The sequence below is a fragment of the Lacerta agilis genome, chromosome 6 (genome assembly GCF_009819535.1).
Source record: "Lacerta agilis isolate rLacAgi1 chromosome 6, rLacAgi1.pri, whole genome shotgun sequence".
Classification (NCBI taxonomy): Eukaryota; Metazoa; Chordata; class Lepidosauria; order Squamata; family Lacertidae; genus Lacerta; species Lacerta agilis.
The window spans coordinates 51,446,734-51,474,369 of NC_046317.1; the positions used below are offsets into that span (position 1 = coordinate 51,446,734).

At 43.0% G+C, this 27,636-nt stretch overlaps 1 protein-coding gene across 3 annotated transcripts; it reads right to left on the minus strand.

The window, feature by feature from the left end:
* Nucleotides 1-26,000, minus strand: SPDEF (SAM pointed domain containing ETS transcription factor). 3 transcript variants are annotated; one of them, XM_033152634.1, is made up of 6 exons: nucleotides 25,452-26,000; nucleotides 6,965-7,456; nucleotides 4,212-4,409; nucleotides 3,721-3,768; nucleotides 1,943-2,083; nucleotides 1-880 (listed from the first exon to the last, which is right to left on the minus strand). In XM_033152634.1, the coding sequence occupies exons 2-6, from the start codon at nucleotides 7,428-7,430 to the stop codon at nucleotides 702-704; spliced, it is 1,032 nt and encodes a 343-aa protein (XP_033008525.1). In that variant the 5' UTR covers nucleotides 7,431-7,456; nucleotides 25,452-26,000; the 3' UTR covers nucleotides 1-701. The 3 variants fall into 3 exon arrangements, with proteins under 3 accessions (XP_033008525.1, XP_033008526.1, XP_033008524.1); XM_033152635.1 differs by lacking the exon at nucleotides 25,452-26,000 and adding an exon at nucleotides 23,399-23,579; XM_033152633.1 differs by lacking the exon at nucleotides 25,452-26,000 and adding an exon at nucleotides 23,202-23,387.
* Nucleotides 26,001-27,636: the final 1,636 nt, after the last annotated feature.

Consider the following 27,636-nt stretch of genomic DNA (forward strand, 5'->3'; position numbering starts at 1 on the left):
TCAGAGGGTATTGGGGCATTCAGACAACTTATAAGTTTGCAGTGCAGCATGACAGAATATGGAACCATACAGCACTGATGATTAGGCTATGAGGTCCTACCCAAATGCATTTATTGCAAGATCTGACTCGTTTATGAGCGATATTGAGAGATTTGCTCCCTAGTTTGCATTTAGCAAAGTTGCATAAAAGCCCAAAACAAACCACCCTTTGCTTTTATGCCTACCATATTCTACCAATGACTTCAATGGAAAGGAAGCAACATCTGCTGGTTAGAGTCGAGTCTCTCTGTACTGTTACCCTTCCTCCTCCTCTTGACTTCCCATAAGCATGCAGCTGGATATGTAGAGATACTGTATAGATAATATGTTTAGATAAATGTACGCAAAGGGGAAAAAATCCTATATGCAAACCTGTGAACCCCAAAATGAAGCATACATACTTCATACATTTCACAGCAATTACTTCTCTTTGCTGTTTTACTTTGACAATAATAGTTTATTTGTTTCCCTGTTCTCGAGTAACAAACAGGGGTCTCATGATTATTTGCAAGTTCAGCAGACGAATCCAATGGGCTCCTGCCTTTTGTCCAACCCCTGACTTCATCTGCATTTTAAAATTGTTATATTGCAGAGGTTAAGGGGTACCATGCTTCCAGAAGTCCTCCAGCTCATAATGTAGTAAGTGTTTCTGAATTGGTTCTTCAGACAGGGTGTACAAACTGGTAGACCAGGCGTTGGGAGATGTCTGGTTTCCTGATGATCCCTTTCTTATAATATTGCCGGATGGAGCGACTCAGCTTGTCATAGTTCATAGCAGGCCGGTTCTTCCGGATTCCCCATAAACGAGCCACCTGGGCGGAATCTTCAATCTTGAATATACCTAGCAAGTAAATATGAGAAGCAGCAAGGCCAATTAAAGCATTTGTTTTCACCCAAATCTATTTACAATCTAACCGTGATCAACTTCCAGGCACTGTAAAAATATTTTGAATCGGAAGAGTGTCTAATTGAAAATATAGTTTGTTTAACAGACAGCCATTAACATCAGGCTGTAGTAAAGGAGGCAAAACTCTGTTGGTGTGGTTGAGAGATCCACGTCTTTTGGCACCTACTCCCCTTGAGCTTTTCTGCCCCAGCTGGTCATTATAAGAACTTGAATCTAAGAGTTTGACAGGATTCCATTTTGAGCTCGTTATGACATGTAAGCAGGATATAAAACAATCACTAATTAATAAATATTATTATTGTCAGCCCCATACTTCTCTAACTCTGGCTCCAGCTGCCACATCAGATGTTGGTCAGAGACAAAACAAAATAAAAAAATTCTTTCCAGTAGCACCTTAGAGACCAACTAAGTTTGTTCTTGGTATGAGCTTTCGTGTGCATGCACACTTCTTCAGATTTTTATTTTGTTTTGACTATGGCAGACCATAGTACCGGTAACTGGTCAGAGACAGATCTTGTAGCTGAGTTTGCATATTTCCTCCTCCCTCCCAATTTATTTTTCTTTGGTGTCATATCTGTTTAGACTCTAAGCCCGAGTACAGGGCTGTCTTTTTCAGTGATCTGTGAGTGGTATTGGAGGACTTTTTAGCTGAAGCATGGGCTTAAAAAAATACTTTTAAATAAATAAATAAGCAGCAGCAGAAAAGAAGTTTTCAATGACCTCATAAGCACCAAATACTGCAAGAGAGCTTCATGGGAATAGGTCACATATCACTTAGATATGGAGAGACACAATAGTAACCTTACATATATGAATCATGAGCAAATGGAGGTCAGAGCTTTCACACCACTGGTTTAATATGCCTGGACATTAGAACTACCACCATAAAAATATCTCTGAGTTTATGATTGCATGAATGAAACCTGGAGATGAAGGCCTATGCCCCTAAGTCAGGAGGTGGCACTGAAATTTCAAGAAGGAATCAACAACACTCACCTTTTTCCTTATTAAGCCAGCGAATGAAGCGTCCATAGTTATGGGGTTTCAGAAGAAGCTCTTTCAGAAACTGCCATAGGTGAATGGGTTGGCCAGAGCAGGATGAGTCCACCTCACTGTCTGTCCAGTTCTCTTCACTTCCTATAGCAAGAGAGAACCAGACTAAATTAATGATCAGAAAACCCAAATTATCATGTCCAGGAATGCTTTTGCCCAGCTTGGGCTGATGAGCCAGCTATAACCATTCCTAGAGAAGGCAGATTAGATTCCTACAATGCACTTTGCACAGGGCTGCCTTTGAAAAATGTCCAGCAATTTCACCCAGTAGAGAATGTGGCAGCTAGGCCTGTGACTGGGGCTAATGGTTGGGAGCATGGGACTCCTTTCGCAAGAGCTACACTGGCTTCCTGTTTATTTCCATAATGAATTCAAATGCTGATTGATAGATACATTTAAAGCACTAAATGGCTTAGAATAAGCTGTCCAAATGATCACCTCCTCCCGTATCAGCCTGTCTGCCCATAAATACCCACAGTAAAGGCTCTGCTTTCCATCCCACTAACATCTCAGCTACATTTAGCCAAGATACAAGAGAGAGCCTTCTCTGTTGTTGCACTGTTGGAAGATTCAGGACAGATTTTTAAAAGTACTTATTCACACAGCACATAGTTAAACTATTTAACTTTTAGAAGACATCTAAAGGCAGCTCTGTATAGGGAAGTTTTTAATGTTTGATGTCTCACTGTGTTTTAATTGGTTGGAAGTCACCCAGAGTGACTGGGGTAACCCAGTTAGATGGGCGGCATATCAATCAATCAATCAATCTCACTCCCACAGGAAGCAGTGAAGGCCACTAGCTTGGATGGCTTGGAAAGAGGATTAGACAAATTTATAGAGGGGACAGCTATTGATGGCTACAAGCCATTGTGGCTAGGCTCTGCCACTACAGTTGGAGGCAACAATGCTTCTGAATACAGTCAAATCTTGGTTTTCGAACGACTGGGCTGCCAAACGTTTCGGAAGCCAAACAGCGAAAACCTAGAAGTGAATGCTTCCATTTCCAAATGCACCTCAGAAGTCAAACAGCTTCTGAGGTGCGTTTCTCAGTTTTCCCCACTGAACTTTCTGACAGCCCTTTGATCTTCAGTTTTCGAACGTTTCAGAAGTAGAACGGACTTCTGGAACGGATTACATTCGAAAACCGAGGTTTCCACTTTATCAGTTGCTTCTGAAAGTACAGAAAGGGAGAGGGCTCTTGTGCTCGAATCTAGCTTGCTGGTTTCCCACAGACATCTGGTCAGTCACTGTGAGAACAGGATGCTGAACTAATGGGTCACTGGCCTGATCCAGCAGGCTCTTCTTACATCTACCTAGACTGTAGAACACCCTTCCCTTCCTGGTGCCCTCTGGATACTTTGGCCTACAACTCCCATCAGCTCCAGTCACCTGTTTGTAAGCCGCCTTGAGCATTTTCGTGGAAAGGTGGGGTACAACTATTTTAATTCTAATTTTAAAAGTCACCCCAAAAGAATGGAGGTATACATTTCCTCTTTTTGCCCAACAGCAAGAATACAACACAATAAGCAGAACACAAACTGGCATCTGCTATAAGTCGTACTGCAATTCATTTGTATAGTGGCTAAAAACACCACTTGGTTTCCTGAACCTCTTTATCTGCACCCCAATCGCTTCCCAGCTGTTTCTACTCTCCTTCCCACACACCATTCATTCATTCATTTACTGCTTGCTTTGGTTACATGCGGAAAGGGTAAGCTCACCACAGTAATGCATTTCTCCAGGGGCAGCTTTCTCCTTCATCCAGGCAGCTGGAAAACAAGCACAAATGTCACAGGGTGGTCCAGTGGTCTGGCCACTGCACTCTGATGGGCCCAGTTTCCCCACATCTGAGGATTTCAAGGAAAGCACTTGCTCATAGATTTGGAAGGAAGGAAAACCCCAGTTCCCTGCTGTGTGACATGCCCATCCACCCTACATCATTTCCACTATTGATTGCCTAACACAGAATTAATTGAACCGAAAAACTTGCTGTTCCATCAGGCTGAATGCTGGCACAATTTCAGTCAACGTGGCCATAAGCCAATGGTATGAAAAGTTCCATCAACATAAATTATTTCCCTTTCCCTGTAAAGGCAGCATTGGTTTGCAGGAATAATTTCCCAGGTAGCAATAGGAGATTGCTAAGAGTTTTTTTTTTTAAGTTCTGCTTTTTAGCTGTAATATATTTTTTTCCAGCTCAGTCTCTAGATACCTGACTTCCAGATGTCCAGATGAGCATGCAAGACATCCCCACATGCTGGGGATCGCTGACGGAACTGCTCCTCAGACATGGCACACAGGTCCTTCCCACCCAGATCCTGGAATGATTTCCCAATCTGGGGGAGTCTGTATTGGTGTTCTGTCCACAAGATCCACTTCTGGACATTCCCTGGACTCCAATCTGCTGGGTCTATAAGGGAAACAAAGAGATATATTCCACAACAACAACAACAACCACAACAGTTTGTATTGTCTTAAGTATAATTCATCTATAAAGAAAATGCACAAAGCATTCTAGATGACCAGCGTTAACAGAGGAGAACTTCCCCATGTTCTGGTTTATCCACAGCTCTCAAAGGTATATGTGTGGGGAAACTCCCCATGCTTGAAATGAAATTTATTCCAGACCTAACACATTTTGGAGCAAATCCTTCCTGTGGGACACTACTAATATGCCAATGACATAATAAGGAATTGAACCATGAGAATAAAATGTAAACACATTCTCTGTGTCTCAGACTGAAAGAATATGAAACAAAATTATCATTCTGCTTTTAAAAAAAATCTACAAAAAGTCAAATTGCCTCATTTGCCAATGCAGTGACAGAGAGTTCTTTATCCCATGCCTTCTGCTACAACTTTTGCTGTATGGTTTTTTAAAATCTCCAGCCAATACCTCTGATGCCAGTGTGTGATCTCCAAGCTGCCATTTTTCATGGTATAGCATTTGTTTATATCAGACAGAGACCCAGGCGACGTACACAGATGACTGCGCTTCCACTACCGGTTTGGGAAATTGCATACATGTGTTAGCCACAATCAACATCTATCCTGTTGTTTCTTACGAAACATTGCATTTTGATGCATTTTCTCCTAAACCACCTTTGATTCAAATTGAGAAAAATAATAACAGTTCAAGAGCCACTGGGTTGGTAGAAGTAAATAATAAATCAGTACTGGTGGTGTATTCGTGTCATGATGTGTGCTACCAGCTGTTATGTCTTTCCTTATAGAAGAAGAAGAAGAAAAGTTTGGATTTGACATCCCACTTTATCACTACCCAAAGGAGTCTCAAAGCGGCTAACATTCTCCTTTCCCTTCCTCCCCCACAACAAACACTCTGTGAGGTGAGTGGGGCTGAGAGACTTCAAAGAAGTGTGACTAGCCCAAGGTCACCCAGCAGCTGTATGTGGAGGAGTGGAGACGCGAACCCGGTTCCCCAGATTACGAGTCTACCGCTCTTAACCACTACACCACACTGGCTCTCTCTCCGCCACTGAGGCAAGGGCCTATTCATAGCTCCAAGACCACAGGAAACAAAATCAAAGAAGTCTTCTGCAAGTCACTCATGTGGGTGAACAGCAATGCTAATTCCAGGGCAAGTGGGAAAAGTAGCAAGACACTGGTCCCAAGAATAGCACACTCAGCAGATATGGGGCACAATATTCTGATAAACATTCTCACATCCATTCCCAGAGACTTCTCTGATCCTCCTCATATGGAGAGAGGGGACATTGATGAATCAAGGGAAAGGGAAAGGAAGTCATGCTGCTGCATAATAAGCCTGTGGCTTGATAAGGTCTCGAAGGGCTTATCCCAAATGGTTAATGAATACAAACCCCATCCTGCTTCATATTTTTTCAGTTGGCAGCACCCATTTCAGGAGACACTAAACTATTGGACCAGCCCAGTATCTTTCCCCTTGGCCCATGCCATTTGAGTATGTAGAGCTTCACAGTGTGAAACTCCATTCCCCTCTGCAGCTAACTGAAATCAGAAGCATGGGTTATTCCCTGTTCTTTCATTTAAAAAACAAACAAACCACAGAATCAAATGGGAAACGTGATACTGAACATTTTGCAGAATTTGGGGGGTTTGGGTGACAGAATATTTTAGATCACAAATTCTTAGTCTTTAGAATGTGACATCCAATGTCAAGGAGATAAAGAAGTACACAACTTTGAAGGCAGCCCATTATTGGGAAGTTTTTAATGTTTGACGCTTTATATGTGCTGGAAGCTGCCCAGAGTGGCTGAAGAAACTACTACTACTAGTAGTAGTAGTATTAGGATTCACAACCACTGTATTCTGTTCTCGGTTTCATGGGCTAAAGGGCAACATTTGGAACTACAGAGTTTTCACAGATTTCAATTGGCTTTAGATGCTTGAGATAAGCCAATGATTAAACAGAGCGGGCCCCACATAGGCTGTTCTACACAATATCACATGAAGAATGCTTTCAGGCCCCCTTGTTACAGAGGTTGAAAGCAAGGAGGTAGGAAAGCAGAGGCAGATTTAGGGAAGTACGACCGGTGCAACTGCAGGGGGCGTTGCAACTATACCGGAAGGCAAGAGGCAGGGCACCAGTGAAATTTGAGACCCCCAAAGTCCACCACTGAGGCAAGGGCCAATTCAGTACATTCTCATGCCAACCCCAATGCAGTTTTGATTCATGCCCCTTGTGTTAACTCTATTCAGTAGCCACATTGCACCATCAGCATACATGGTACCTTTCACAGGCAACATAAGCACTGGTCTGAGACTAGCATGTTAGGCAAGCAATATTGTCTTCTGCCTACGAATTTCCTTCATTGCATAGAAATCAACTCAGCAGCAGCCACACCATTGCCCTCTGCTGCATAAACATTTCCCCTCACAGTTACAGGTAGGCCCCTCAGTGGGCTAATAGGCCTTCCTAGATAGGCCTCCCAAACAGTAAAAGAAGAGAATGCTCTAGGTACTCACCCGCAGCAATATTGAGAAGCTTGCAAGCTGTTTCAATGTCCTTGAGCACTTCACCCACCACCATACTCTGCACTTGCTCCAGGGAGTGTTCTTCCAGGTGAAGACTGGCTTGGTAGTCCATATCAGGTGTAAGGCTCAAACCTTGACTGTCAATGATAGGGCACTGCTCAGGTTCTTTAGGTACTTCTGCCCTGCCGCCTTGGCTGCTGGGCTGCTGGCTTTCGCCCAGACCCTTTGGAACCCAGTTGCTGTCGTCTGGGTAGAGCATATCAAAGTACTGCAAGCAGAAGGTGGGTAGGGTTTGCTCGGGTGTGGCAGGAGGGCTAGGGCTGTCAAGGGACCTCCAACTCTGGCTGTCAGGGTCTTGGGCAACAGGCAGTTTCTCGAGACCAGAATACAGCAAAGGCTCTTGAAGGGTGACCCGGCTGCGTGGCAGAGCAGTCAAACCTTGGTCAGCACTGCCCATCACTCTGCACAGGTTTGTCTCCAGATCTGTCATCAAAGAAAGGGAGAAGGAAGAAAGGGGGGCATAGTAATCCACACACCAGTTAGAAGGGATGGTTTGATAGTAATTTCTGCATTTCTGCCCAGTGATCAGGCACAATGGAGGAGAGCTAAGCCTGTTAACAGGAAAGAAACCACCAAAGAGTCACTCTGTGGCCAAAGAGACCTCTAGATGAAAATAGGTTAAATAGCTCTTCATGAGCCCAGGCAACTTCTCTTCTGGGTCATTTGGCAATAAGAGGGCAGGGGAAGGAATCCTGTCAGTAAGGGCAAAGGGATAATCAAATGCAGAAGAGAGAGTTGCCCATGGTCAGGATCAGATAATATCTTTATGGTGAGCAACAGCAAATCTCTTTCTACTTTCCTGAGGGTAAGAAAGGAGGAGGGACCAAAATCTTTAACATGCCGAACCCATCAAAGGAAACTTGTCAACACATGGCGAAAAAAATCAGAGATGGGCTCAAACCACATTTGGTGCTGGAGTTTGAAAGTTCAGTCTGGTGTTTTATTTTGTTTTTTGGTATGATAAACTTGCATCCGTATTCCTGTTTGTCATCCTTAGTCTGCACGTTGCCTCTCAAAGGAGCTCCTTGGTTGTAGAGCCAGCTTATTTCTATGTATTCAAATCTACTCCAATGGTGAGACTTCCTTACAATTTGTTTGTTTGCTTGCTTGCTTGTTTCATAAAATTTATAGACTGCTTGATTGTTAAGAAGAAAAAGCCCTCAAAGCAGTTTACAAAGGATAAAACAGTAATATCAAGAAACAATTGCAATCCTACTTTAAAACATACAAATATGAGAGAACTAAAACAGATTTAAATTACCTCAACTTTCTAATGATCTCAGTAGTTTATTCACTGGTGTGTGTGGGTGGGTGTTTAAAAGAGAAATCAGATGTGATCATGTAAAATGCTGTTGACACAGAGGCTGGGGCGTGCCCATGTTACTCTGTGAACCTTTACATGTTTAGGGGTCAAAACAAAATCTGTGGTGTCTATTTCACCCAGATGAATAGAAACTCCTGCTTATGTGAACATTTACACATCTTAAATTGCCCAGCGACTAGAACTGTGGCTAAACTAACATTTTAAAATGCCAGTGGGGTGTAATGCACAGCTGTCAGCCCTGCAAGCAAAGGCTGGATGTTTACATGGTACAGAGACCAGCGTCTCGTACTGTCTTCTTCTGGCCAGGCATTCTTTCTGCAGTTTTAATGCCAGAATGAAATGGAAGGTCAGTATGTCAGGGGAGGTCCTCAAACAGCTACTTTTGAGCTACTGTTTTCAGAAAATTCGCCTATCTATCCCAGGTGAGATATCAGAATAAAGCCCATTTAGAGTATTTGAGAATCATTATTTGTTTGCATTGCTATGCGGACAACAACTTGCTTGCTCCCTGCGATATGCTGCTTTTCCTTCTAAGATTAAAGGCCCCAGGTATGGACCACACACAGTCCAGTTCTTAGTAGCTTCTCTCCTATTCCCTCCATAAAGCATAGTGAGATAGTGAAACATTCTGTTTTCTTTTTAAAAATCACTCCAGTCAGCCACACTCAAGCAGAAGTGTACATAAAAGAAGAGCACTTATTTGTGGTGTTAAGTTTCTGGACACATGTGTGCATGCAGAGATAACATCGAGGCTGAGGGATATTTATGTGCAGGAGTTAATTGGACATCAGTGGGATATCCAAAATGTACACAAATGTCATAGAAAAGACACTGTAAAGGCAACACACCTTCATAAAAGATTGTGGCTGTTGTGTGTGTACTCACACACTTGCCCTAGTTTGTTGCAATGTCTTCTTGTGCAGAGCAAAAACTAGGGTCAAATCCACACCATACATTTAAAGCACTCTTATACTACTTTAACAGTCAAGGCTTTTCCCCAAGGAATCGTGGGAACTGTAGTTTGCAAACGGTGCTGGTCTATCACAGGTCCCCTAACAACTCTCAGTGACTTCTTGGAAGGTTTGGCTTTTTAAAGACATTTCCCATCAATCTGGGAATAGGTGAGGTGGTATGAATTGGATGCACCACGCCATCAGAGCTTTCCCACCAGATTTTATTAATTCTCCACTTGCTGTGAAAAGTAGATTTGATTTAAAAACAAAAACAAAACACCTGCTAGTTCCAGAAATTAATGTTTTGGTATCTTATCAAGTATCAGGCGGGTAAGTTGAACACATTCAGAAGGCCAGAGTGGATGCACATAGGAGAACATAGAGTTTGACTTTGAACCTAAACACACCTAACTGAAACAGGTTATATATTTCCAAATAAATAATGGAACCCAAATCTCCTAAATCTCAGTCACTGCAGTATCCACATTTGGCCTGGCACAATCTCCCTCAAAGAACTGGCCTATACACAAGTTCATCATGAACCCAGGGAGACAGGTGACATCCGGTGGATTGTTTATCCACAAACACTTCAGCCCTGAAATCATATCTGAATGAACTTTCTTTTATTTTAATCTGTGCTTTAAAGCATCACACCCATCTGTCTTTGGTACAGAGAGGCCTGGAATCAACAGAGAAAGGGGTGAGCCTGCTGAATTTCCATGGCAACCTTGGGAACTGTCACAAACCAAACAGAAAGCCTGACTGTTCCCTGAGGGTATAAAGGTGGGAGAGAAAAGAATCACTCTGAAATGAGAGAGTGGTTAAAAGGCTGCTGTTGAGGCTAGGATATCCAAATGTGTCTGGAGTCTACAGCTTACAAGGCCTCTTCTTTTTATTGCTATTGCCATACAACCCTCCCCGTCCTCAAATTGTACTATACTCTCTGCCAAGGAACTCTAGAATTTTCATGTGGCATTTCAGAAATTGTCACTCAGTGCTAGTAAGAAGCACAGCAACGACCAAACCCAATCATACAGCAATGACCCTAACAAAAGTAGCGTGCGTTAATTTTATTTGTTTGTATTAAAGCCAACAATTTGTATACTGCTTTTAATCCCTGTCATTTCTAAGCAGCACACAGGACTGCTAAAAAACAAGTAAAACATAAGTTCCAACTATTAAGCCACAAATTTACAGCCACCACATGCCAACCAGAAAGTGTTATCAATTTCATGTCAGCAAAATAAGGGTGAATGGCTTTATGGTTGGAGAGGTGGGAATACTGGTATGAGGAAGGGCACTGGTTCATTGCCTTCATGCCATGACTTATAGCATCTGGGCATTTGGGTATAGCATTTTGGGCCACCTTTCCGATTCCTGGGAATCACAGCTCACATTTAAAAACAGCAGCAAGGGAATCTCTCGAGCTTGCTGTAGCTTTCTTTGAGCCAAATAAAGGTGCCCTTTGTGTAAGGGTTTTATTTGCAGAAGTGTTCTGTACAGTACGTTACTATCTTTGCTCACTTCAGTGTGCCAAAAAAATTTCATTTCCGTACTGCTGTTTCTAGCAAGTTTCTGCCCAAGGGCTGGACCCATATTTGCTCCCCAACATGAATGCTATATCATAAATAAGATATAATTAAATGTCACCACTTGCTGCAAGCCAGAGACCCATTACTGGCCAATGAAAGACAAGCGGAAGACAGCATCTTACAGTTTGATTTGTTCTTAAAGCAAACCAGGCATGCAGGTTCCTGCTACTTATCACACAGAGTGGTCCAACATCTCTAATTTACAGCTGCAGATATTTCCTAATTATCTCTGGGAGGGATAATGAAATGAAATTAAAAACTCATGTGGATCTGCACAGCAACAGCTAAAGACAAGATATGTTACAGATTTAGAAAGTGGGGCACTGGGGAGGTAAAAGGGTTTTCCAGCGGTGACAGAAACACATGAACTGTGGAGCTCTTTAAAATAAAAATACAGGTAATAAATAACTGCATGAGTTGCTGACCTCCTTTGATCACTATTAAATACTATCTCTTACATGGCATGTTATAATTGAAAAATTATAATCATAGCATTTGATCATTTAAAAAAAATGGAATGGTGTTTGTACTAATCAAAGCACAATGTAAAAGGTTGACATTTCAAAAGCCGTATCTCCGTCGTAGATCTGTGAAAGTTTGGCTCTTTTTGCAGAAAAAGCAAATAAAGGAACAACTTAACCTAGGCAAAGCAAGCACTCCGTTCCTTCCTTGCACATGCAGTACAAGTTGATTTCAACTCAGACTTGCTGGCACAGTGTAATTTCTAATGGGCAGGTAATTCAAACACAGTGCTGACAAATCAGGCACAGATGCTCAAGGGATGGTTCAACTCAAAGGCTTCCATTAAGATAGAAGACTGTGACCTTTGGAGAGCTCCCGGTGAAAATACAAACTGCTGATAATATATTTAGCCACACAGGAAGCTGCCTTATACAATTTATACTACATTTAGCCCAGTATTACTACTCTGGTTGGTAGGAGTTCTCCAGGTCTCAGGCAGTTCTTTCTTTCTCCATTACTTGCTACCTGAATGTTGTAACTAGAGATACCAGGAACTGAACCTGGGCCCATCTGCATGCAAACTGCATGCTCAGCTACCACCAACCTAAATTCTGCCATCCCCAGCCCTCAATATTTGAGAAGACATATTTGCGACTTCTAAAATTATGGAAAGTAATATTTCTACTGGCACCACTTCCAGCAACTATGACCCTGCAAACTTCATTAATGCACCCAAAATGTTTATTCTTATTTAATGGCCAGCCTCAGATCTGCTGTGCTTCTGCAGCCTCACATGCCTTCACACCATACAGCATCATTGGGCTCATCCCCCCAGATTATATCACCCACTGACACAAGTTTTGACAAAATGGATGTCTCTGCTGCATTCACATAGGAACATGTACAATTGCTCACAAATGTGGCTGAACCCACCAGGTCTCTCTCTCTCTCTCTCTCTCTCTCTCTCTCTCTCTCTCTCTCTCTCTCTCTCTCTTTTTCTGTATTTTTAGTGCTTTATCCTGCAAATAAGGTAAGAAAGTGGAGGACAATCTTAAAATAAGACTATGCTTTCAACCAAATGTTCATGCAGGATACTGGCATAAATTTTAATGTTCCTAATTAAGCTGATGTGAGCCTAGACAGGGGAAATTGGAACTTCACCCAGATATGAAGGTTCAAGGAAGCCTGTTGTTGTTGTTGTTCAGTCGTTCAGTTGTATCCGACTCTTCATGACCCCATGGACCAGAGCACGCCAGGCACACTTATCTTTCACTGCCTCCTGCAGTTTGGCCAAACTCATGCTAGTTGCTTCGAGAACACTGTCCAACCATCTCATTCTCTTCAAGTAAGCCTAGCCTTATTCTATTCTATTCTATTCTATTCTATTCTATTCTATTCTATTCTATTCATTATAGTATTGATAAAGATCATGCCTGAAGGTGCTTCTTCTAATTTTCCTGGATCTATATGGGATCACACGAGGTCTTGTGAGATTTGTTGAAGTCGATCTGAATCAGTGTTGGAAAATAACAATGGGGGGGGGGGGAGAGAGAGAGAGAGAATTTGTGCCTGTACAGGAAATTCTAAAAGAGAGAGGAGTGTGCCTCTTTATGCAACATGCTCTCTTAAGTCCCAGAATGTCCTGGTTTTTGTTGGCAGTTCCACAGGCAGGAGAAGCCAACAGAGGACAGAAACGGGAGAAAGGGAAAAGCAGCAGCATAAATTTGGGACATTGAGATCCCAGGGACAGCAAGAGCCTGTGCTGCAGAACATGGTATGTGAGCAAATGAGTTGGGCCTCTGGTCCCCAGAGCACATGGAAAATCTGACACCAGATCTCAGGGGACAGGGAACAGGAGCTAAAGGGATCTGTCACTTGTGCACAGCTAATATACATAGATGTTATCATGTCCCTGCCATGCAATAGGGACCTGCTTCAGATAAAACTATGAGGGGAGATAGATGGAGACTGGAATTGGTGTTTGAATGGTACAGCAGGACTTTTTGAAGTGCTGACCCTAACATTGGGGTTGTAGGATGCTTCTTGGCTTGGCTTGGAGCAACAAAATGTATTGGGCTAATAGAACTACCATGCCTCATTACAAATCAAGAATTAATTAGTCTTCCAGCTTAATTCTAGATCAGCCTTCCCCAATCTCCAGATGTTGTTCGATTATAACTACCATTATCATAAGCTATGCAGACTGGAACTGATGGGAGTCCAGCAACATCTGAATGGTTGGAGAAAGCTAATGTAGATAAATATATAGATGATGATAGATAGATAGATAGATAGATAGATAGATAGATAGATAGATGCTGAAATGCAACATAATGACTGGTAGCCCCTCCAAACTTGTGTTTTATTGTAGGTTCAACATGTACTTGACAAAATAATAGTGCATTAGTGATGGATTTATTCTGCTATATTAGTTGTTCTGAGATGCTTCCCCAATGTCAGCACATTGCTGCTGTTCAGAGGGGCCTCCATCATAGACTCTATCACAGAACTCCTCCACCATAGACTCAGGTTGTATATATGTGTAAATAAATCATAAAGACACCACAGTCTCCACTGTGCCTCATTCCCAAAAGGAAACACGAACCCTGAGTAAGTGCCTGGAATCCCTGGAATCTTGCACTGCTCAGAGATTGGGATGGTATTTTGCATATGTTTTCAAACTGTATTCTGGAGTCCTTGGGGTTCATCAGAACTTGTTTGAGGTTCCTCAGGGAGAAGATTAGTAACAACCAAGTCCACAAAAGAAAGGTTTGCCTATCACTACTGACCTGCTCTTGCCATGTGCAGCCCAGGAGACTGTTGGGTATTTTTTAGGGCACATCCTCATTCACTGAAAACCATTTAGGCAAGGGACCATAGTTCAATGATAGAGGACTTGCTTTTGCATGCAGGTTCTTCAGTTAAAAGACAAGGAACAGGTTGTGTGGAAAACCTTTGTCTGAGATCCTGGACATCTGCTGCCAGTCAGAACAGAAAATACTAGGCAAGAGGACAATTAGTCGGACCTGCTAAAAGGCAGCTTCCTATGCACTCAAACAAAGGGAACAATCATTTACAAAACAGAACAAGGCAGCTTGTGCTAAAAATGGTCTAATATCACCAGTGTAAAGCAATGGCTGGATTCAGTCTTAGGTTTTGCCTCTACCTTCTATCCCATATTAACAACAACAGTAACATGTGGCATAGATAGGAAAAGAAAGTGAATATTTGCTGTCCCATGGAGAGTAGTGAAAGAGACAGCAGCCAGTAAGAAGAGCCCTGCTAGATCAGGTCAAAGGCCAATCCAGTGCAGGATCCTGTTCTCACAGTGGCCAACCAGATGCCTCTGGGAAGCCCAAACGCAGGACTTGAGCACAGCAGCACTTTCTGCATATGCCTATAGGAAGGCCACATACCCGAGTGCAACAGCAACTTTCCCCACCTGTGATCCTCCCCACCTGGCATTCAGAAGCACACTGCCTCTGACAGCAGAGGGAGAACATAACTATTGTGGTTAGTAGCCATTGATAGCTTTATCTACCATGAGTTTGTCAAAGCCTCTTTTACAGCCTTCCAAGTTTGTGGCCATCACTTTAGGTCTTGCTTTATTGCTGTTATTATTGTTGGTTCTTTGTGGTTTCCATTTTTTATTAGGTAAACTGCAACAAATAAGCATCCTCATCATCACCAGAAGACTAATAAGGGACTCAAGGGACTAAGTTCTCTCAAGTACATCACACTCCAATCATCCCATCTTCTGCAAGCACTCCAGCTTGCCAGGCAGAATGATACCTCCTCTCCTCCCCTGTGTGCTGTTTTGGGGATCTTCCTGATCCCCTTAGCCCACAGCCATTTTTTGAGGTTTGGGGGCACACAGAGGGAGAAGAGCAGGGGAAGCCCCACTGCACAAGTGGAAGTCATTGTGCAGGGCTTCCACTGATGGGACCGGTTAGGTGGATCCTGCCTATAGTCTCTATCAGAGGCTGAACACAAGACTGAATGAATGGCTGTATCTAACCCAGGAAAGATATTCCTATAGAATTTACTCAGATTACATAGGTTTTCAAACAGACTGCATTCTGTGGGTTGATCTGTGGATAGATTATGCAGGTTGCATAAGGCAAAATATGATATAGGTAGGGTCATATTTTACCACACAGATTTGGAGCTGATGGACTGTTTGCCCCTTCAACCATGTAATGGTTTTATCCTGCAAAGACCATGGATCTTTTCCTGTTAAATACCATGAAGTCTGGCTCTCCACAGGTCAGGGACAACACCAGCTGTTCAGAAAACTGCATTTGGGGAGCAGGTGGGAATAATGCTTCTGGTACTAGGAATCCCCAAAGAGCGCTTATGCCTCTAGGTTACCCAGAGAGATGTTGCCCAGCTCCAAACCTCTAGTTTATTTGCTCTGGATTAAATCAAGGCCCCGAGAAATCAGCCCTAAATCCAGCCCCCATGTGGCTTCCGACACAAAAGAGAATCTGGTAACAGCTTGCAAGGCCCTTTATTGGAAGCCCTCTGCCGAATTATGACGGTGGGGGGTTGCTTGGAAGTGGGATTAGATCATACTCCTGCCTAGACCACAAGCAAAGGCGATAATGAAGTAGATAGCATGCCAGGCATTTTGATGGCTTGACGTCAGCAGAGCTGCAGCTGCCTGTTGGCCTCTCCCTGTCGCCTGCATGCTCAGGCTCTCCACGTCCTGGTCGGGAAAACATGGGACCAAACACCACCACCTTCCCATCAGCATTTCAAGCAGTGCACACTGACATAGGCAAGACGTTTACATTCTACATGTAAAAGCCACTAGGTTTTATGCTGGGTATTGCAGAATTACCTTCCCAATTGCACACCCCACTCTTGGTAGCACATCCCAATTGCCATCTAATCTGCAGGGCTTGTGCCTGCTTCTTATGCCAGATGTAGTTTGTTTCTGCTTGCCTTAGCTATAAGTATCCTTCCCCAGACAGCCTATTAAGTAACTAGGGTGGGGATGGATGGGGGGGGCAACATTTATATTTCAAACCACTGAATGTCAGGTGCAAGGGATGAACCTCATTCTCTATAGCAGGGGTGGGGCGCCCTATGCCCAGGGCCCAAATGCACCCCCCTCCAGACTTCTCAAGCTGACTCATGGGTCCCTCCTCAGGCCACACTCTTCACTGGGCCTGCTTCACACCTTCCTTGTGTGCTTTTGCCTGGCTGGAATGGGCCCTTGAACTCTGATAATTATTCTCCACTGATAATGTGGCCCTTGGCCTGTAAAAGTCCCCCCCCCAACCCTGCTCTAAAGAAGTCTTCACCAACCTGCTGCCTTCCATATGTTGCTGGACTACAACTCCCATCAGCCCCAGCCAGCACACTGATGGGAGTTGTGGTCCAACAATGTCCAGAGGGCACCAGGTTGGTGAAGGCTGCTTTAAAGTAATGGAAGCCAACTTACGACACCTGTGAATATCACAAGTAGCTGGTAGCTTATGGCATCCCTGGATAGTAGGGCCTGCTGGCTTGGTTGCAGCAGAGAGCTGGAACTGCACTCCTGTCTGTTCTACCCACACTTCCCTGCTTCATGGTTGTGTTCCACAGCTTGCCAGACCAGAGGCAAAACACACCAAGGTCCCAAAGAGGCACCATCAAACATTTCAGACTTGACTTCTAGGAACCTGCAGGCCATGATTGATGTTGTGGACTACAACTCCCATGGGCCAGATCTACATAGCTGTCAACCTTCCTTTTTCTTGCATTGGGAAACGGCCATAGCTGTCAACCTTCCCTTTTTTGCAGTGGGAAACGGCGCTGGAATAAGGGAATTTACCGCAAAAAAAGGAAAAGTTGACAGCTATGCATATCTAGCACTGCTGGTGGGCACAGGTTGACAAAGGCTGCCTTAGACTGTGGAAGCAAGTGATCTTCTGACAAAACGTGCTGTACTTTAAGGGTGGGGACATTTGTTTGGCTTTCTCTGGCTTTGGCACAGAAGCTGCCTGCTGCCTTTATGTTTATGGGATAGGTGGGGAACTGTTTGCATGGAGAAGCTGCTCTAAAAAAGAAGTGGATTCACTGCAACAGCAAGCCAGGGAAATAGCAACTGTCCAAAGAAAGGAAAGGAAAGCTAGTTTTTTCCTCTCACAACCCTCTTTCCATCCCTTAATTATAACATCAACTCCACAGCTTTTGACCAGTAGGAATCTGAGCTCCTTGCAATTTCACCCTCTTTTTTCCACCAGTGAACCTTTTCTAGTGGTTAAAAAACATCACTCTCCTTAATTTTCTCCCCAAAGCTCATTAAATGTTCAGTGATTGGCCTCTGTTTCATATTTCTATTATTTCTCTTCTCAAACATTTTCCCTCTATCACCTCACTTTTCTACACACTTGAGCCCACGATTCCTACATCATTATAATTCATTTCAAATATGGACCCAATGTGCTTTGAATCTGCAGCTCCATGCTACGGGTAGCCACTGGAGTTTCATTTCTTCTTGGTGCTCCTATTAATTTTTCAAAGGCAGAGACAGTCTAATTGCTTGGGGCTTAAGCAAACAGTGGTTAATCATAATAGGTGATTAACGGGGGGGGGGTGTTTCCCCCTTAGTTCCTCATTGTCAGCCCCAGCACCTTGGAGAGAGCTTAAGACTAAAGCTAAACCCTTTAACATGTTGATTAACAATTTTGGGGTTTTGACCCAAATTTTGTATATCAAATTATCTCAAAGGAAAGGAAACTATGGCTTAACATGCACCAAAATTACCTGGCTTAATGCAATCTTGGAGTGGCCGGGCTCTGCTTGACAGACTCCCAATGCCCATTTTACAATGGAATTGCGTCAACATGGAGTTTGGTACTGACATGGGGTTTGTAGAATTCAATACCCTGAGAATCCCAACTTTGATTTCAAAACGAGACACATTTGTAGTCCATATGACTTGTAAAGCTAGAGTCAGTGCCTGGATGGAAGGCTGCCCAGGAACCACATGTACTCTGCCTTCCGTGATGGATAGAAGAAAGGCAGGATATAAATGCACCAAATAAATAGGCCTATTGTGTCAATAAAAACAGCAGCTTTCGGGTGGGTGGTTGTAGCACAGGAATAATGGGCTACCCCTCTTCCCTGAGAAGTTTGGTCCCAATCCTGGCTGCCTCTTTCGCCACACCTATTTCACAAGTCAAAAACAATCACACAACGTCACATTATTTGCATAACTTGCAGTTTGGCCCTCAGGCATCTGGCAAGGCAGAGCCACACCTTAAGACATGCGACAGATTTGAAATGGCACAGAGAGTGAGTCAGGTTGGAATCAACAAAACTTGAAGGCTCAAGGATGGGCTGTCTTAATCTATTGCTAAACGTGGACTATTGCACCCATATACCCCACCCCATAGGGCATGTCATTTTAGGGGATGAAAATTAATTTTTGCAAATTTCTTCAGTCAGGGGTTTTAAAAATATGTTTTTCAGTGTGAGGAATTCAAATATGCTATTATTTTTGTTATTGGGCAACATTTAGCTTGGTAAGTCTACATTTGATGAAGAAGCACATGAACCGCTTTCGGAAAACCAAATAATTTTAATTTTACCTTCTGAAAAGGTTGGTTAATGTCACCACTCAGACTTCCATATTCTCTTCAAGGGCAGCACCAGATCAAGCACTAGAGTCCATTATAAAGGTTGGAAGGCACAGATAAGTGTATCAAAGCCTCTCCTCACCCAAAAAGGCTCAGCAGAGGCTGTTGGAAATAGGGAGCCCTGGCTACCAGCATTACCTGATTATATGGAAGAAAGGAAGTCTAAAAATACTATGGTTCTGGACCTGTTCACCCCACCTACCACAGGTCACAAAGACCCTTCTGGAGCCCTGGGATTCAGCAGTCTATCCATCTCCTTCTGAATTCTGTTCTTCTGGCGTCTAAATCTATATTACTTTCAGTAACCATTCGCATTTAGGTCTGGACAACATTTTCTAATGTCTTCATGGAACCCAGCTTTGGCTAACTGTTCTTTTTTGCTGCTGACCTCAACAGAGCTTGGTTCACTTATGCTGAGAGCTGAGAATAAAGCCTGCTCTAGACAATGAGACTATTACCGGTAATTAAACTTAATTCTGCAGGCAAATAGGTTGGTTTAGGATGAATTCCACAGCAGAGCTCTTAGTAAACATATGCAAATCGATAGCACTCTTTATAGCAGAGGAGAGAGGAGCTCAGATAGCATATATGAGTGCTACATCTGTATTTTCAGTCTTTTGGTGACACCCACTTGTCATCTGTCACACTTTAGGTTCTGCTTTCAGTGATGTCGAACTTGCTGCTGCTCATTTTTTTAATACTGCTTTTTGTTGTTTTACTGATTTGCTTTTATTGTATTTTAATTTTTTCTTCTATTTCTGTAAGCCGTCTAGAGAACACTGCTTTAGATGACATACTGACTCTGTAAATAAAATTAATCCAGACTGCAAGCCTGTGTGTGGTCTTTACAATGTGAGAGAAACAGAGAAGTGGGACTAGCCTGAAAAAGGATCATATGTCTATTTTTATTTTATTTTTAAAATTAAGACTCTGCCCTGCAGCTGTGCTTCCAGGGCAGCTCATTGAAAAATAAAGACAGAACAAGAAAGCAAATGCAAATCCAAAAATATAAATTAAAGTCACAGCAATAGCTAAAAACTAAAAACTAAACTATTCTAACACCTCTTTATCCTGGGATTTGACACATAAGCATGGATAGTTTTAGGAGTATAAGTATAAGTTGTTTTAAATTGTTTTAACATTGTATTTAATTGTTGTAGGCCACCCTGGGATCTTAAAAATTCACCTCTGGAATCAAGAATTTGATTCCGACTTTATGCACAGCTAGGAAAGAGAAAGTCAATGTGTTGGCACTCTCCAGATATTGTTGGACTACAATTCCCATCAGCCCCAGCCACCATGGTCAGTGGTTAGAGATGGTGGGAGTTGTAGTGCATGACATCTGGAAGGCACCACATTGCCTGCCACTGATGTTCACCAATCCAAATATGGAGTTGAGATTACAGTCTGGACCTTTCCTATGGTTTCCAATGGTGGTGGTTCCTCACACAGATTACAGAACTCTGAAGGCTTCTTCATATGTGATAATTTTTCCCTACAAAGAGATAATTCCATTTTAAGGGGAGAATACACAATCATGTATATGTGGACCTCTGTATGCAGCACATACCAGTTCTCAAATTCAATTGCATTCAGGTATACAACATATCTAGATCAATAGACAGATCAATATAGCAGCCCTGTCAATCATCAACTTGGCAAAACTCTCAGCTCAGTATTTTATTACATTTCCTTCCCCAGAGCGTTTTGTCAGCTGCTACCAGCAGTATACAGATTCTACCTCCCACCACGCCTAATATCTTAATACCTACCCATTGATCAGAACATCAGAATGAGTGTAGCTGTTCCCACTGCCCGTGCTTGGAATTAGTGTCATCAAGAATGCCTACTAACTCACTCTAATATGATGAAAGGAGATGACAAATTTGGTCCCTGGGCACCTTCCAACACTATGGCATTAGGTACTACACAACAGGAAAAACAAACCAAGTAGAAGAACCACCTGGGTTCCAAGCACTTGGAGACAAAAGTTATCAAAGTTCAGCAGGTTGGGTGCAGAATAACTAAAGCCCTGTTTGCTTTGCCTGCCAGCCAGCTGGTGGGGAGGAGAAGTCAATTAGATGCCTTTTATTGGCTTATCAAATTGGTCATGAAACATACTTTGCTACACTAGAGCCAAGTGAAGTTAAGAAACTGGGAAATGGAGATAGCCAGCCGAGGCTGTCAAAATGCCTGGTTAACATATCTGGAAAGTCCATATTTCTGCAAGGACATTTTAATGGGACTAGATTTCCAGAGCAAGTGTTTGGGATTGTCAGGATGGTGTAGGTTGCCCTTAACTTGGCAGTCAATTTAAAAGACTCATGCTTACCATCTTAGGATTGGGTCCAGCTCAGGCTCAGCATCCAAAAGGAGAATATTGTTTTGGTTGTCAGGTGGTTTGAAATGCAAAGCTTCCCAAAATAAAATTGCTACTATTTATTTACTTCATGTCAATGGCGTGTAAAGATTTAGGAACACAGAGATATTTTTGTATCTCATTATATTCCCACTGTTTCATCAAGTTCAATATTTTCTAGGCCAATAGGCCAATATTATTCAGTGCTGAGATCTGAGTAGAACGGTCCATAATTTCCCCTTCGATTCTGATAATTTTCCACCGTGTGCACTTTTAAGAGTCTGAAAACTTCAACTCACAACCCAAATGTTGCACTGCAAGGAAGTTTCATTTCATTGTCACTGTGAATGGCACCAACCAACCCAAGAGCAGAGCCACAGATGTCCTTGAGAACTGTCCCTGGTTCTGATCCACACATTTTCAGAGAAAGCTCAGTGGGTTCTATTTGTAACCTGGGGGTCTAGGTCTGCTGCCTGATGGAAGAGCACTCCTCCATGGGTCACACAGAAAGCCATCCACATCTGACTTGCTTCTCCGGATGGCAAGGCAACCTATATTGCACAGCAGTCATTTATCTACCATGTAAGTGGACTTGTTAATTAGGTAGATGCAATGCTTTTGTTGGCCTAGCACAAGGGTGGTTAACCCATGGCCCTCCAGATGTTGCTGAACTACAACTCCCATCAGCTGCAGCCAACATGACCAATGGTTAACCACCCCTGGCCTAGTGTCTTAGCTTCCTTGCCAATACTTCAGGTTCAATTTGCTTGCAATTCCCAAAAGAACTTTCAAGAGTGAATTCTATAAGCTTGTGGCAGCTTAGCAATGAAGAGAATCCCTCCCACTAATAATATATACATACTGCACTACGTTCCCTCAACATTCACCTTCTAAAGATAGGTGGCAGTATTGCCCCCATTTTGCAGGTGGGGAACAGAGAAGATAGAGGCTGGAGCACCTTGAATTCTGAATTCTTATTCATACTTCACCAAAGAATCAAATGGTTGTGTTTGTTTTAAAAATCTAGATTTAATGTCTCTTCAGCTCCATAAACGAATGGATGGATCACAACAGCGCTGCCACAGAAGATGTTGATCATTGTGCACAGCATCCTACCTGTGCAAACTGCAGTCGTTACATGTTTGCCACATTCATTTTGACAGCAACAGACAGCTGCTTACCCTGATATTGATTCTAGTACCAATGCAACGTGAACTACACGAAACCATATTGCAATGTCTCACTGGACTATACCGTATTGCAGTTTATCAGTGTTTTATATTGCACATTATACTTCATGCTCAAAATTACATAAGGACACCTTGATAGCAAATGGTGCTGTACTGTGCTAAGAACCACATTGTATTTATACAAATTCCAACTTTGTCTCTCAATAACTCTGAATGGGGTAACACGCAAGATTATTCACTGACCCAGTTGTGTCCTCCCTTACTCACAGTTATGATCCCTCTAAAAGGAGGTTTTAATATGCAGAATGCTTCTGTCAGACTTCTCTTTGCTAATGTGCTTTATTGAGGAGTCCTTATTAAGATGCCCATTTTACAGATGAAGAACGTGGTTGAGAAAAACTACTTAATGTAACCATGGCTGATCATGGATTTAAGCTCTGATCTCCAACATTCCCCACCAATGAGAAAAAGAGAGAAATGCTCTGGTGCCGCAAAAGCTTTTACTGGCAGTGAGTCAAATTTATTCTCAACATAAAGCCTACAAAGTAAATGGAGTTCTTACCTGGAAAGAAGTAAACATCTTTTTCTATTGTTAATAAATCAAAGAGCGATGTTGCAGTCAAAAGTTTCTGGGAGCACCCTTTCATATATTCTCACCTTTATCTCTCCCCAGCACTTCATCCTTAATCCTCAGTTCATCAACCACTCTCCCTCCAAGGAAATTCCCTAAATTAGCCATTTTCACCAAATTGTCACTAGGTGTTAAGAGGAAAGATCAGGTTGTCAGTTCTTCCATCCACATTTAGATCGGACAGAAGCATAAGTGGAAAACCAATATCCATGCAACTGTTTACCTGGAGACACTGCAGAGATGCATGGGTAATGGCGCCCCCTATTCTGAGCTGGCTTTGATGTTCCTATTCCTTTGCGAACAGGTCTTCATGTCCCAGGGTCAGACTGCCCTCTCTCCACCTGCAACTCTATTGATTCCCACTGCTCAGATGGGAACAGCGTGGGGAGTGGTCTGGCTACCAGCAGAACTCAAACCTCAGCATGTCCCAGCTGAGCAGCAGAGCTTGATGTTCCCCTCAAAATGGTGAGAAGCCCCTGCTTATAAATACCTCTTCCCTCTTCTGGCTTGCCCGACAAGGAATCCTGCATCTTTGAGAAATAGTTGTGAAGGGATTTGGCAGGTGAGGTGTCATTTGTGTTTCACTAACCAAGCATAACCACAAAGGGGTGGGGGAACAAACCAACATAATGTCAATTTGCCTTTGGCCCTGGGGCAGGGGAACTGAGAGGAGCAGCTTGAAGAGGCTACTGGTTTGCGATGAGGGGGATAAGAATGAAAGATGCAGAATGGCCTTCTGTAGCTATGTTTCGGCCACCAATCATCACCACCAAATTAGTTTTAAGTCACGGCTGCTCAATTCTGTTTCACATGTACTTAAAACTACTTCAGTGAATCATTAGAATTGTTAGTAGGTTAAGGAGTGTGGGGTGTTAGGGGAGTAGCAGCACATTGTGCTCCTCCTGGGGTAGTTAGTCCACCTTTGGTCCCCAGTCTGCACTCAGCCCTCACCTGTGGCTCCTAGGTGCTGTCAGCAGCCACACTCCAGGAATGGCTTTGACTGGTCAGCTAAACCTGGTGAGAGTAACAGATGGGTCTTAAACCCTTGGTGAGTTAGGAACTTCCCCTGCATGTGAAGACAAGCTCCAGCAGATTGAGCGGACAAGACCAGTTGTGGGGCCAAGAAGGCGGGTTTCTTGCATATGCTGTAGAGGGAAGTGAGGGGCAGATGGGGCTCATCAACTTGGGAAAGTAGCCCATCTAGGAGAAGGAAAACTCTGATCCTAAATGTTTGCTGCCTTGCAAGACATCTTCGAGAGATAACCCTACACAAATCCAGAGTGGAGTCCCTAAGATGGTTGGATGGCCCCTTTCAGCAACTCCTGCAGGCAAGCTGGTGCCAAATGTATTGCTCTGCTTTCCTTTGGACCACATTAGTGGGGCCAAGAGGGGGTTCTTTTTGTGTGGGCAGCCCAAGATTTCCATAGGCCCCTACACACTGCCCTGGTGTGTGGCCCAGGAAGGTCACTTCAGTGCTGCTAATGCAGCGGATTGACTTCAAACCCCCACCCCCCGGTACATTCCACTATCTCTCAAGACAGACGGATGCTAACAACCAGTCATCATAGTTACATGCCAGTTATTTATAAGATCTACACTACACTACACTACACTACACTAAAACTACACTGCTTTGCTTTAGATGAGCACATTTGACCCTCCCAAGCCACAGAGCTCCTGCCATGAACCCCAGTAATCTACACAGTGCACTATGGAAATGCTGAAGTCAGTGCACCTAGCACAGCAGAAAATGGCAGAAAAATCTCATGTACACAATGTATTTCTCCCCCCCCCCCCGCAGCCACCGCCCCCAGCACTGGTATGACTTCTGATACTTCTAGTTTGAGTTCATGCACCGAGCCAGGAATGCAGTAACTTGCCATGTGGACAAGCACAGTAAGAGTCCACACACAAACATGTAGTGCTTGATGGCTTTAACATCAAGCAATGGTTTTATGTGTAGAATGGCTGTTGCAGATCAAATACAGGGATGACTAACCTTGGGGAACATTTTCAAAGGCATAGTTATGTTGCACCAGCAAAGCAGTAGTTGCAGGACAACTTATGTATTTTCTCAGGTTGCTGAAAATCCCTTAGATTGCAAGGAAGAGAAAAATTGTAAACACTCGGCCAACTGGCATCTGGTGACAAAGAATGGACTGTTCATGTAAGGGGAAGCCAAAAGGAAAATCTTAAAAATCATAGCTCGCTTAGAACAAGACATACATATACAGGCTTGGTTCTGACATGTATCAGTTAAAAATGTTCACACTTACCCTTTAGGTTAGCAGAGAAGTGTCAACTATCAGTGGCAGCATCGATCCAGTAAAGTTGTAATGAAAATGCTCTTGTCAATCTGAAATGCCCCCACTGGGCATGGAGAACTCAAAGAAAAGAGGATGGGGACTTGGTTAAGGCAACCAAACAGCTGAGGTTGATGTTTCTTCTTGCATCAGAATCAAATGATTATTTGCAACAGGGCCATGTACTTAAAGACACATCAAACTTCCTGGGGTGGAAGAGAACACCAAAAGCATCTGCCACAGGTTGTGGAATGCATACAGGCCACCAGACTGTTCAGAGCAGCTCAGTGGCAGGGGCTGAATATGTAAAGAAATGCATTCAGATAACAGGCACCTAACTCTAGTTATGTACCAGGGATAGCCCTGCAGCTGAACTGAACACTAGGAATGCAATGTGTTCAGGAAAAAGCTTCCTTTGCCCATTATATCTAATTCCTTCCTTATTTACCTGAACAAACAAGTTGTGTGCTTACCTCAGTTGGAGGTGTTTAAATATCCCAGCCTACAGTTAACCCTTGAATATGTGAAAATCCCACGGAGGAGTCAAACAAACAAATCCTCTTACCCCAGCAATTTGCCCTCTCTATCTTTAAATCATTCAGAACTCCAGCTGGACCAACAACCCTAAAGAGAGAGCCTACTACACTGCCTGCAGGCTAGCTTTGAAATCTCCTCATGTATGTATGCACTACGAGGCAAACTCAATGGCATGTCATAAGAACATAAGAAGGGTCTGCCTAATCAGGCCAATAGCCCATCTAGTCCAGCATACACATGCCTGTGGAAAATCTGCAGGCAGGAGCTGAGCACAAGAGCACTCTCCCCTCCTGTAGTTTTCAGCAACTGGAATTCAGAAGCGATACTGCCTCAACCGTGGAGGCAGAGCATAGCCATCATGTCGGCAGGGTCCTATACTATAGAAACTAGGAGGCAGGTTATGATGATGCACAGCAACCTAAGACAAACCTGGTGGTTCAGGCCAATGGCCCATCTAGTCCAGCATCCTGTTCTCACAGAAGGAATGCCTGTGGGAAACCTGCAATAGGAGCTGGCATTCAAAATGGTGGAGGGCACCAGGTTGGCAAAGGCTATTGGGCAAGTTCAACTATAGTACAGAATCCCTCAAGCTGCAAAAGGGATGCAGTTGTTTGACCTATGTGTGCGTATATATGAACACTATCAAATCTAAAAGGAAATAAAGCCACAAATTCCTACATATAACTTTGTGCATGAAAGCTAGGGGCAAATATGGACATCAGTGCAAATAATAATTATTCAAGGGATGAACAACACTGTAATCCCTCCCATATATACCGGTACATGCACACATAATCATATCTTTTGCAATCATTATACATGCATAGTTCCACTATCCTCCTTAAATGAACTTTTTTTTTTTTGTATCAAGATTAATATCCTGTCTTCTTGCTAAAGCCTTAGGGTAACTAATAACATCAGTAAAAAGAGGGAGGGAAAACAATAACTAAAAATAGCAGGGAACAAAATTTACTGGTAATTTTAAAAAAAAACTGAGAAAAATCTGTTTTCAAAGGAACAGTACAGACTCTGTCAAGCAGCTGGCAGATAATGAAGAAACAAAAACAAAAACAATGGGAGCATCTGGTCAGCTTAACTGAGAAGGGAGTTCCCTTGTTGGGCACCACTGCAGAAAAGGCCTTGTAGCCTCAGACAGAGGCAGCAGCTCTATATATTTGTACACATTAGTTGGCTGGAGAACAGCATTGCAAAATTCAGAAACACAAACTGCCTGAGTTTTGGTTCATATACTGTTTCGGAGTGGATCTTGTAGGTTCAGTTATAAATGTGAACTAGATCAAATTTATTCCCCATTCCTAGTTGAGAATGATTTTCTGGCACTTCTTCAGCTTCTCTAGAGTATCAGGGGTTCAACATCCATTAGAGCAGAAGCAAATGAATAGAGGTCAGGGAAATAGATAGCTTCTGATACCAAAAGAAAAAAAAAAGGATTAAATAGTTGGGTTTGTTTAGCCAGGAGGGGAAATGGCTGCAGGGGAGGAAGTGACAGAGGTTTATAAAACAATGAGTGACATGGAGAAAGTATGAAAATAAATGATTCATTCTCAAAATGGAACTCTCTGTGTCTCCAGCGCTGAGTTTTTAATCTGTGTTTAATCGG